General features: G+C 42.9%; 1 protein-coding gene across 1 annotated transcript in view; it reads right to left on the bottom strand.

Moving 5' to 3' along the window:
- The window catches only part of COMMD1 (copper metabolism domain containing 1), a 50,859-nt gene that overhangs the window by 32,192 nt on the left and 5,631 nt on the right, over positions 1 to 13,036 (bottom strand). Inside the window, exon 2 of the mRNA XM_066177694.1 lies at positions 3,683 to 3,964. Within this exon, the coding sequence (XP_066033791.1) occupies positions 3,683 to 3,964 (282 nt within the window). The remainder of the gene's footprint in view (positions 1 to 3,682; positions 3,965 to 13,036) is intronic.

Here is a 13,036-nt window from a genome sequence, read left to right as displayed (position 1 = left end):
TTGGGTTTTTTGGGGGGTTTTTTTGTGAAGATCCATATCCCTGGTGATTTCAGAGCAAAGAGAGTATATGGAATGAAAGGCTGTTTGCCCTTTAACTTTGAAAGAAATGATCCTAATTTCTTACCTTGTATGGAGCTTCTGGTATTTGCTGCATTGTGGTATTTACTTACTGTCTATCATTAACTCTGTCAGGGTGATGCTTTTAGAAAAGGAAAGAGAAGAGAGATACAATATTTTGGGAACAAAACCCCTTTAATCCATAATCCTGATGTGATTATCTCAGGTCTTTCCAGGAAGAATCCTGCAGGAGAATCCCAGCTTCATGTTAAACCAGGGCAGAAAATACTCTTTGATCATAAAACCTGCTTTAAGATCCAACAAAGCTCCAACAGAAGGGATATTACAAGGATTAATGGTATCTTAAACACTGAAAAGAAATGGATGTGGAAATATCCATTCTGTAAATAAGGCAAAAAAAAGCCAAGAACAAATTCCCAGCCAATCTGTAATATCTGCTCGGTCTCAGACATTAAACTCCAAAATATATAATGCTACATGTTTATGTAAAGAAAAAACTCATTGGCAAGTCAGCCCACAGGAAGAACAGAGCCCCAGGGGAGAGGCACATCTCAGGAGGAAAATAACACCACAAAGTCCAGAAATGAAGTTTAAATATAGTCTTAGTGCCAACAGACACGCACAGAGAGGGAGAACAAGTTTTTAAAAAGGACATAAAGAAGGGGACAGGTAGCTGTAGATGTTTTAAGAGAAAGACAGCAAGGTAGATAAAAAACCCAAGAGGATTAAACCATTGTGCCAAAGATGGGCTGCTCAAATGGAAAAAAAATGAACCAGCAGTGACAAGCACTAAATATCACAAGATGAAGGCAAATGCAGGCTAAAGTGCAACTGCTTTTTCATTTTATTTTTAGTCATATTGTTAAAGGAAATGGGCTTTCAAAGCTGATGGCCAGCATGTTCACCTGCCTTTAATCTCAATATAGATTGGCCAGGATCTATAAAGACTACACCACCAGCATAAAGGAAACTTTTAATCTTGCTGTACAATCTTTACTGAAGGAGAGTTCAAGCTCCAGTTTACAGATCCCGAATCATATTTTTCGAAGTTCAGAGCATGGTATTTTCAAATGCTCCTCATCAGAAGTGTTTTAAAGAGCGCTTAGGGAAAAGGGCTCATTTTTTCTTCTGATCAGTAATGGCAAGGCTAGCAAGAATTAATGCATGCAAGTCGTGATGGATTCTCAAACCCAGAAACATCTCTCCCCAGTCAGGAAACATTCACAAAATCTGACAAAATTCACTAAAACTCGGTGTAGTGGCATCTATGAAGAAGTCACTTTCAATTCCCCATTCCCAACCACATCGGGTCTCACACACTGAGCCTTCCCCTCATGAAAGAGCTGACTGACTAAAATTCAGAGAAGGCAAGCAGGAAGCCAAGTTATTTATTGAAGCAGAAGGAGCAGATGCTCCACCAAGCAGCAGAGATCTAAACCCAACCCAGAGACACTGAGAAGAGACAGAGTGACTTCTGGAAAGGTTCATTTTCCACAGAGCATTTCTTTGCTTCCGTGGAACCATGAAATATTCATGTCAATTCATCACGTATCAATGCATTTGTATATTCCCCTGTTATCATGTGTCCAAATGAAAACAGCTCTGCTGTGAATAATTCACTCCTGAATCATCAGCCAGCTTTCTTCTTCAAAGCCACATCTTCATTATTCATCAAATTCTATCTAAAGCTGACAACTTCTTAGAAAATACGTTCTCTGCTAAAGTTAAGAAAGGTACCAGCATGTATGTATTTGATGTGCTACAAAACTTGGTATTTACAAGAGATGTGCTAACAATCAAGTAAAAATACTTATAAAGACTGTAAAACATGACAGTTTCAAGTTAGTGGGCTGGATCCAGTGCGCAACAACTCGTTCAACCTCCACAACGAGTCTCCAATCTTTCCAAAAATCCCCAAACCCCTTTCCCAAAACTCATCCCATCACATACAGCCTGACGCACAGTGCCTCGACCCAAAGCTTTACAGCAGGGAATTTATCCAATCCACAGCTAAAGGCTTTGTGAAACCAGAGCTCCTCAGAATAAACTCACATTGACTCGAGTGATGACAGTGCTCATCACTCCACGGTTGTTTTGGTAGTTACCAGTTTAACTCACACCAAGTGTCAGGCTTGCCACAGCTCACTGGTATCCTTTAGGGAAGGAGGCAAAATTGTGTTTGGTGGCAGCTCCAAAAATGCGTCTACCCAACCATTTCCCTTTGCAGCATGAAGGGGCACTGCTAAAATAAATCACTTGGGTTTTGTTGTGGGGCTCTTTGTCTCAGAAATGTGTGTACCTCCTCCATGCTCACAGCCCCCGGCTCTCTCTGCAGAGGGTGAAAGAAATATAAATGTCCTTGCTGCTTGATGTTACTGTAAAAATCCATTACTGGGGGAAAAAAAAACAGCTTCAAACCAGGAGTCACTAACTACATAATCCCCTTACGAAACACCACAGCGATTCTGAGCAAAGGATGCATTTTTTAATGGCTGTAGGTATTTCTCCCGTTTGCTCACTAATGTGCTCAATGTACTCATTACTGTGTGCTCCCTGTAACCTTTTTATACAAAGCGACCTTTTCCCATTTGCTGCTTATAGAGCGCAGTCACTTTCAACCTCAAGATCCTGAGCAGGAAACTCCACACAGCTGGAATTCCATCATTCCTGAGCAGAAAACTCCACACAGCTGGAATTCAATCATTCCTATGCACACACATATTCCAGGTGAGTGCATGAATCCATGGACTGAAGTATTCCTAATTCAGGTACCCTTGCCATTAAAACACTATGAAATACAAGGAGCCTTGCTAAATGTTAACTATTAACATCAAAATGCCCACGATTTGCTGTAGCTACTGCTAAGAAACGAGGTCTTAAAATTTACTAATTTGCAGAGAGGAAAGGATAGCAAATTAAAACACATTTCCTGGTAGAGAACAACAGTAAATGTCAAGGTGGGAAGCTGTGCCTTTAGCTGTACATTCCTGTGGACTATAAAGATTAAAAAAAGGAAGGCAGTGTTCAGCACTGATAGAACTAAATATATAAAGATATCTTTCAGGCAGATAAGGCCAGATTGCATAAAGTGACAGGTAATAAGGATGTACTTCTAACACAAGAACGGGTGTTATGTAAAATAAAATAAAAAGGAGTCTTTCCCCTCCTTTGCTCTAAAATGTAATTTGTGAACTTTACTCTTTTCCAGCTCCTACTTTGCATATTTTAACTAATTTTAGCGCTGAATTAAAAGGGAAAAAAAGACTAATTGAATTTGCAGCGCGTGGTGTACAAACGGAATTTTAAGATCATGTTTGATTTCTACATCCTCTGATTTTTCAAGCTTAATGTCAAGAGAGCTGTCAATACATATATGAAAATATGAGGGGGGGAAAAAAAAAAAACCAACACAAGTAAAAACTGCATTCAGCACCCAGAATGTTTCTTTGTGCGCAAAGATGGAGCCCATTTTCAAGTCCATGAAAGGCCCAGCGGTGATGAATCAAGGGGCTTGCTTTGGACACAGTGAATTCAGCAGCAGCTAACACGCCTCAGTGCACGTGTACCTACACCAGGGTCAGAAATTTGGCAAAAGGAACCTTACCTGCCCGTTCTTCCCCAGCTCCATCTCAACTATTGCAGCAGGAGTGTTGACCTGATCCACGTGCCTCAGCTGTGACTTGAGGTCCACTCTCCAGCTGATGTTTTTCAGGACGCGATCCCAGCGGCTCTGGCTGATCAGGCTCTCGTGGATTTGGGCCCGGTGGCTCTTCCAGAATTTTGCAATGACTGCAGCCTGATCTGCTGTGATGCCACCTTGTTTTTTGGTTTGGGCAGTGAGGAAAGCCTCCAGCTGATTCAAATCCATGTCTGCTGAAGCAATTGACTGCAGGGAAAAGAAAGGGAGTAAAAGGGAAAAAGCTTGTTCAACTGAGGACTTAAAAGGTCACACATTTAGGGTTTGACAAATACTGGATCTTAAAGGGTTGTACAAACAAACGAGGTTCTGCGAATAACCTGACACCTTTCATGAAAACTCAGTTTGCAAGCGTCCACTACTCAGCCCAGATTCCTGCCCCACAGCAGCTGGAGGGGAGTGGGCTGGCTCCAGCAATTCCCTTTGGGAATTCAGCCCTGCTGTGGGCCGTCTCCTGGCCCTCTCCCCGGTGTGCCACAGGCATTCCCAAACGATGGACACTGCTACAAACACTGGGTCACTGGGGCTCTGATGGGCCAGGGAACAGGAATGTTGGGCTGAAACAAGGGAAGGGACAAGGCCCAGTTTCATGTGCCCCCTCCACACCACACACAAGGAAGCAGAACCGGTAAATGCTGCACCACTAGAGCAGAGCCTGCAGCAGCAAGAGCACGAGTCTTTCGGGGAGAGGCAAAATGAAAAATGCAACTGCTGTTCTTCATCTGTATCATTCTATCCATCAGGCACAAAAAGCCTTAACAATTCAGCTTCTTTTAGAGCACTGGTGGACTTTGTCAGGCTTTATCTGCATTTAGCAACGGAGTGGAAAGGGTCATTTACTCCTCCAGCAACAGAAATTACTATTACTATTCTTCATAAAAACCCCTTTTTATACAGATATCCAGTTTTTCCATCTCTTTTTTCAAAACTGATAAACCCCCAGCCTTGCATTTGCACTGCCTAAGTGGCAATGGCTGCTACTATATATGGCCAGGATGGGAGGTGAAAAGAGGAAACTGTATTTAAGTTTCTCCACTGTCATTTCAGGCAAATGCTTCTGCTTCATTTCCACACAAAATGGACGGGACTTCCCCAAAATGAACACACCACCTCCAAGCACAGGCTGGCATGGAGCACAGCAAGGTGAAGTGCAGCCAGTCCCCGGGATTTGCCTCAATTTCATCCTCCTTGACAGGGCACCGCTGCACTCCAGGCATGTGGGGAAAGCACAGCCTCGTGCCTTTAGCCAGGGGAGTGCAAATCTGGGCAGTGCTCGTGCGAAAACTGAGGTGTTTGTAGTGGTTTTTGACAAGGGATGAGCTGCCTTGCCTTGCTTCCACAACAGATCAGCTGCCATCTGTTCCGTGACTGAGAAAAGAAATGGCAAACAACACTACAAGTAAACCCTCAGCTGCATTAAGGCTCCAGCTTAATAGGAGCATCTGTGATTTTATTCTAAAATCTGAGCTGCCTAGTGCACCGCTCTGGCTTTTCTGCAGGGCATTTGACATATTGGTACATACCGCCTTGCCTCAGATCAGAAATATTGAACCGAAGAGGTAATTATCCTGTACTAACTCATTATGCTGGAAGTGAAAGCAGCACTTCTGTTCATTTCCAGAAGAAAAGCTATTCAGACTTACAGTCCTTTCCTACACTGCCTGCTAACAGCAGTGGGGGGTATTTTCTGCTTTAATCTTTTTCACAGTAATGTTTTCCACAGCAGCTACTGCTCCTGTACCCCTCCTGCGCTGGCTTCTGTGGCTGTGGGGAGGAGTGCAGGTGAATCAACAAGCACAGACCCCAGCACCTGATGCAAGCCCTGTCAAGATCAAGTTCACACGCAGACTTTCTCCTCAGTTCAGCTGTGCAGAAAATTGCCTTCTGTTTTATCCCTGTGCAGAAGGCAAGAGCACAAAGCGCGTCCTCTTGCACTGAGTGAGGCAAAGGTGTCACGGCAAAACAGCTCAAATGTGAGCCTGCTGCAGGTCCATGGTGATACCAGGTACCCCTTCTCCAGGCTTCATTTCATAACCTTCCAGCATTTCACATCTGTAATCCTCTGGAATGGTTTTTTTTTTGGTTTAAACCTCGCTGTCTTCACAACGAGCCTTTTTGCAAGACGCAGCAAGATTTCTGGCAGCGCCCTTCTGAGCTGATCAAAAATTGCAGACACAAAGTTCTTTATTGTGCTTGACGCGTGACACAAATCTCACTTGGAAGCGTATCCAGATGAGGAAGCTGATGACCAAACTTGAAATTTTGACCATAAGGAACACAAAATAATATTACTAGAGCATACAGAGGACAGTTCAACCTGGCTGTTTGGTAAAGATCAGCAAGAGATTGACAGTTAATTAAAAATTCCTTTAAAAGTTTAACTGGAAGTGGGTCCAAACAATCAATATTCTGTATTTTGGTACAGCTGCATGAAGATATTAATTAATGGAGACATATTTTCTTTGAAATTCCTCAACAAATCCCTCCAGCTATAATGGTTTTCAAGTCACATAAGAAGAGTAACCCGTTTTAGTATTCTTTTTCATCTCAACTTGGAAGCATTTCACTGTGGACAAAAAAAGAAAGAACATTTAAAGTCTTTGCTGATCTTCTCGGTCTCTCGTTGCAGGAACATTTACACAATTCATTCTTTAAACAAATGTAGCTCTACTCCATTGCTTATATGAAGGGCCTCAGTTCAGGATTTTCTTCAGCTTGGGGAAATGTTCTAATTTAACTTGGCAAAAAATTCTATTTCCAGTCATATTCTGCATAGCATTACAAACAGTTCTTTCTATTACTTTTACCAATGCTCATTTCTTACACAGAACATCAAATTACAGTGAATACATCTGATTGATCTTTCTAAGGATTGATTTAAGTTAGAACACGAGTGGTTCTTCTGTGCTTATAACTAGAGACAGATAAAATATATCTGATTAAGAGTCTCCCTCTCATGCTATTAAAGCGTTGGTTCTAGAGTGATCCATCTTATTAATGCCAATTACTTCGTCCAGACAGACCTCAAAGTGCAGAATAACTGCCATACCTTCAGTCACTGTACTGCTGGTACTCATCATTATGTTACAGAGACTTTATACCCTCAGCTAATTTCAGTTTTTGTTGGCAACCGCAAGCAATTCCCCATTTCAACATAAACATCTTTAACTAACAAAAAAAGCAGAAAAGTTCTCCTCAGGATGTATAGAATCACAGCTGTTCCATGCCAGTGCAAAATGTAAGTTAACTTTACCATGACTCTTCTCTCAAATGTCTAAGTAAAAAAAAAAGCCTATTTCAAAACTAGAGTCTGTAAGACAACTCCATTAGATATTAAAATTTTCCTCCCATTATGTATTTTGTGATTGGATCAAACATACTTTTTCTTTTCCCTCCTAGGAAGCACAGCTCAGGGATAATATGTCACATTACAGGCACACAAGTCCTGCCCTCGATACTTTCATTTCCAGAGGCTGGGGCAGGTGCTTTTGAACAGCAACAAACGCTTTTGGTCATCCTGAATTCTCCTTGTGCTCTCCTTCAACACGTACCCACTGCGTCTCCAACCACAATTCAGCCAATAAAAATAGGACTTCAAATACCATTTCCTTAATGAAACAATATTTGATAATCTGGAGAGTTTTCTCTTAGCTTAATTAGATCCATCAGACATGTGCCCTGGTACACAGAGCAGGAAAACAGACTTCATTATCTCTTCTGAGAAATAAAGCCTGACAAGCACGCAGTACTAGGGAGAAACAACAACTGGTAAAACCCAGAAGCAGCTCAGAACAGCACACCAGCGCTGTTCATATTTGTCAGAGCCAGCTCAGCAAAGAGCAGCTCCTGACAGCAGGAATCCAACATCTTCCCAACCCAAATTGTGGTTTTGGGGTCTTCCTTTCTCTGTAGGAGCCTGACTCTCCCGAGGGCTGCTGAGACATCCAGCTCTGGAATAAATGAGCTGTTCCCACAGATGTTCCCTGGATAGAAGGCCAGAGGATTTTCCCACGTTTCTGGAGACACTGGAGGTTTTCAGCTGGTTGGTGCCTCACAAACACTGTTTGTTAGAGCCCAAGAGCTCTCCTGAGAATCAGAATTAGGATAAAATTAGATACAACAGCCTGCAGCCTGTCTGCACTTGGAAATGGTGATCCATCATTTGGGGGAAAAAAAAACCCCAGAACTAAAGGCCTCTACACCCCCCACAAATTTCTATTTCTTTCTATTTTTAAATTTAGTATTTCCACCACAAAGTAGGAAGACTTTGACTCATCTTTAAGTCTTCATCGAATCCACGGGAGATCACATGAATTCTTTGATTCACATTCCACACCATGTCCCAATGTTACTTTTCTTTGCCTCTTACGGAGCTGTAGTGAAAGCTCAAAGTGAAATAAAAGAGTTTGCCAAGAGAAGAGAACCACTGACCCTGTGAACCATTAAGAGGTTAATGAATACACATTCTTTAAACCCTGTAGCTTGCTTTTTTTTTTTTTTCCTAGCATGTATCAGGTCTTCTGCAACAAGGATATTTTTTACTCCAACCTTTTGATTCCTTGCCAAGGAGGCACTCACCAGGTCAACAGAGGCTTGTAAATATTTTTGAATCTGACTTCTGATTTTCATCAAGCTTTCTTCTTGGATGGGAAGACTCCCAACACACGACAACACAAAAATCGCAGAACTGCTACTGCAGATGGGAAAAATGTGTGTGTGGAGGATGAAGCTTCAGGCAAAATGACATCCTTCCTGTGTTCCTGATCTTATTAGGCTTGATTGCACACAGACTTGTCAATTGGGCACATGGCAGGAAAATAACTCTTCTCAATGGGTCGTTTCCATACTTCAGTGACTCCTCCAGCTTCACTCCCACAATTCCCAGGCAGAAATCCCCTAAACTCCAACTTATTTTATTTTTTTGCCTCCAAGCTCACCAAACTATGTTCTCTGTTAAAACGACTTCTTTTTGCTTGAAAGTTCAATCACAGGGAGTGAACACTCGGCTGTTTTTCACCTGACTTACAGCCGAACGCAAAAGAGATTTTAGCACTAGGTTTTAAAAGCACGTGAAGCATTTTTTTTTTTCTCCATTCTGCCCCTGCCAGGAGCTGCTGGAAACGACCTGTTTGAACCCACAGCACCATAAAACACCACTTCCTCCGTTGATTTGCAGGAGGTGTCGTTTTTCTGCGGTGTGAAGACGCAGGTGGTGACAAAGGAGGATGAAAGGCTGATGAAAGCCGCCAGAGGAGCTGCAACCCGAGCCGGGCTCACACTCTGGAAACCTGCCGGGCTCGGCTCCTGCAAGTGGCTCCCCCAGCCCAGAAAACATCTCGGGCTGAAGGAAAACTGAGAATCGTCGGGATTACTCGCTCTGGACCTAGGTTTTACAGCACTTACAGAACAAAAATGAGCAATAATAACAAAAACACAACAAGCCCACCCATGGATGACATCAGTCAAAAGTACCCAAATGATGCAGACTCAGATCATGAGCAGATACCAAAAGCTTGGATTTTAAGCAATAAACATTAAAAAAAAAAGCACCAGCCCTTCCTTCCTGAGTAACTCTTCAAACCACTTGTATTATTTAAAATAGAAAGAGGAAGAGTTATACAAGAAAAAAAAAGGCAATGGAAAGTGCTTCTCAGACAGCACAGATAAATTGGATGGGCTGGAGGGAGATAAAACATGGAACAAAACAAAAGTTCTATTAATAGCAGATATACTTGCAACAACAAGGCTGAAACAGGAGGATTAAAAAGATAAACACACTGAAATTAAAAATACAAATATAAATTGTCCAATCTGACCTGTACTCTGCTGAACTGCAGCAAAGAAAAAAAAAACCCAAACATCCCGGACTTTGCCACCAGTTTTCTCCCCACTCAGGCCCAGTTCTTTGCTGTGGTTTAGAAAAGTCCACTTCTGTTGTGGTTTAGAAAGCATTTTGCCACTTGGGGCGGAGAGAAAAAAATGTCACATTTCCAGTAGTTCTCAAACTTGTATTACAGACAAGTTGGGAAGGTTCAACCTCTTTTAAAACCAACGTGCACACACATGTGCTCCCTGTGCTCTGCTTCAGCAGAAGGGAGCTGTTTGCTTGGAGAACACACGGATCTTTAGGTTATTCACTCTCTAATGGTTTCCTCTGCAGTGCTGAAGGAGCTGCATTCAGAAGCAAGGACCCTCAAGAGATGAAAGCCATTTAATGCACTATTGCTAAAGACAGAGAGGTAAGTAAAAGGCAGAAAGAAATCCAGATAGGACAGAAAACACCAGATGGAAAATAAATAATAAAAATAAAATTCAAGGGAGGGAGGAAAAGAGAGACAGACACAGTGACAGTCCTGGTGACACGACCTGTCATCCCCTTACCAGACCACGTGCTCAGCCTTTTCTTCTCCCCCTCTGTTCTCTTACAATAATAGAGATTATCAGGTTTCCACAATCATCCTGGGAAAATGACTTGCTGCTGCGGACTCCTGCTTCACGTTTAATCTCATTTCACTTAGGAGAGTTAAAAATAGAAGTTTGGAGCACCTCACATTTTGAAGACACGGGGGAAAAAGAAGAGTTGTGGTCCTACCCTGAGTGCAGCAATGGTGCAGACATTAGCAGAGTTTATTGGAGCTCTGCAAGCACGGATGCTGTCAGTGAAAGCAGCACAAACTTGCTTTTTGATGAGCCAAGCACAGAAACAGAGTGAGTATCACGAATTAAATTCCTGCTTTTACTCAGAGCACCTTGATTGCCTCCATCTCAGAAGTTAATGGTGAACTCAGCTAACCTGTCCCCTGGCTTGGATTTGGACACAAAGCAGAGATGCTCCAGCAGTGAAAAACATCAACTCCAGGGGTCTCATCCCTCCACTGCTGCCATCTACTCCCTTTTGGTGCCAAATTCTGACTCCAGAATCTGCAGCTATGAGTGGCCTCTTACGGCCACCCTGAGCAGCAGCTGGAGCTCCATTCCCTGGCTGGAAGGAGAAGGATTTCTGCACTCCCAGGCCAGGCTGGGAACACTTCCCTGCCCCAGGCAGAACCCTGCAGACTGGATCAGCCAGGAAAGGAGACAAGCTTACAGACTACACTGCTCCACAAGCAACAGTGCTCTGCCATCTGCTCCCTCAGCACCTATTTTGACAACTCATGTCACATGCTGACAGAGGTGAGAGGGAAGCTTCCCTTCTCAGGATCCCAGGCACCTTTAGGGCTTCCTTTCAGCACAGGGAGAACGGTTTTCCCTCCTGTTTCAGCTCAGTGGAACAGAAAACATGCTCCCCAAAGCAGCAGCAGCCATGGTGAGTGTGAACAGCTGAGCCTTTAGGAGGAGGAAGGAGCAGCAGGTCAAACTTCTCAGCACAGGAGTCACACCTGCAAATCCTCCTCTCCACCCCTGCTGCTGGAAAACATCGCGGGGACAAAGGCCAAAGCCCAAAGCAGGAAGAAACCACCTCTCACTTTCCCATACAGACTCAGCTGCCATTGCCTGTATCAAAAATTACCTTTGTGCTAAATATAATTAACATTTTGGAGGATAAAAAAAAAAGCTAAAGACGTGATGAAACAGCTAAGGCATCGAGCAAAGCACCCTGCAATAGAATCCCCCGAAAGATTAATGACTGCTTTGAACACCCCAGTGATGCCTTGGGAAGGCTGAGTTGGAACAGAGACTGGACAGAGCTGGAGAATAAAGGAGGGATTGATTGAAAGGCCTCCAGGATCCACCTTGGGCAGGACAAGAGCCTGGCCAGGGCTATACCCAAGGTGGACACAAAATGGTCACAAAAATGGCTGAGCAATCACAAAGTCTCTACATTTTTATGAGTTCTGGTCCATTTGCACATTGGGGTTTAATTGTCCAATCCCAGCTCCAGGCTGTGAGGTCCCATCCTTCTTGTCCCTCCCTCCAGCCCAGCCTTGTTTGTGCTGTTGGGGCTGAGAGTTGTCCTTGGTGTGCAGCAGGAGAAGGATTTGTTTTGTGTCCCTGCTGTGTGCAGAGCTGAGTGACACTGACTGTGAGCTCAGAGCTGCACCCCTGGGCAGCGCAGAATCTGAAAAACATGAAAGTTAAAGGCATCACCAGAGAGGGAGGTTCTCTTTCTCTATCAGCAGAGCTGGCCAAGCCATCAGGTTTTCCCAAGCCTGTAGGATCCCCTTCTCAGACCTGCTTGGTGCTGAAAATCAATTGCTCCAAGACACTGCAAGCTGTGGCATCCAAAAGAATCCAAACAATTTTTCCCGGTGGATTTTGTCTTTCTGTCACATTGGGGGCTGCTCACATTGAATAAACTCCCTGCTATTTGTCCACAATTTCATAAGAGCTTTCTATGCACGACAAGACTTTTTATAGATTTCTTAACGTGTCATAAAATGAACAAAGCCACTCTCCTTGCCAAGCAAATGTAAATTGTAAATACACCATTTTTTCTTTGACAGGAAAAAGGGAGTTACAAACATTTTTCTCCCTTCAAAAACGTTCAAAAGTTGAGCTACATGGGAAAAAAAAAAAAAAAAAAGGGAATCACAACTAACCCAAGCCCATAAAATATTTCCGCAATGTGTAAAACCAAAAGCTTGACAGAAGAGAATAAAAACTACTCTTGTATACAGAAACGGCAAAAAGAGTCTGACAGAGCAGCACATCTGATGTGACAGTCTGAGGAGAGACAACAAAGCCGTGTGTAAATGTCAGACAAGGAGGAAAAACGTCTGCTCATGACTCGCCTTTCACACAGATACTACTCCCGTGGATCTCCAAAACACGTTTCATAATCCTGGCATCGCAGCTCAGAGAGACTGCAAGGAAAGGAAAGGGAAAACTACCCACCAAGCTGAGGTAGAAATCTTTTGGCAGAGATCCCAAAACATCTCAAGCAGAAAAAAAAAAAAAAATCTAACCTTATTTGGGGAAAAAACAAAAAACCAAAACCCCACAGGATTCGCTCAAACTATATTTGTGCTGCCACTTTTTATTGTTAGGGAAGAGAGAGAGAGATGTGCAAAAACATGTTTTGGGAAATGTATTAACATACGCACGGTGACATGATTACAAAAATATTCTTTTAAATAGTCAGCAAAGCTCTTAAGGCTAAAAACTGTTTGGACAAGTTGGTTATTATCTCAGATTTTCTCTGAGTAGGATATTTTATATCTTGTTCTCATGAGATGGTTGCAGCCTATTTTTGCTTACATGAAACCACACACAAACCAGCATGGCAAAGAGGGAAATACAGAATATGGCAAAGAATTAGAG

Source organism: Chamaea fasciata, unplaced genomic scaffold, assembly GCF_029207755.1.
Source record: "Chamaea fasciata isolate MVZ Bird 193981 ecotype frontalis unplaced genomic scaffold, bChaFas1.0.hap1 SCAF_3, whole genome shotgun sequence".
Classification (NCBI taxonomy): Eukaryota; Metazoa; Chordata; class Aves; order Passeriformes; family Sylviidae; genus Chamaea; species Chamaea fasciata.
This window is presented reverse-complemented; position numbering and strand designations above follow the sequence as displayed.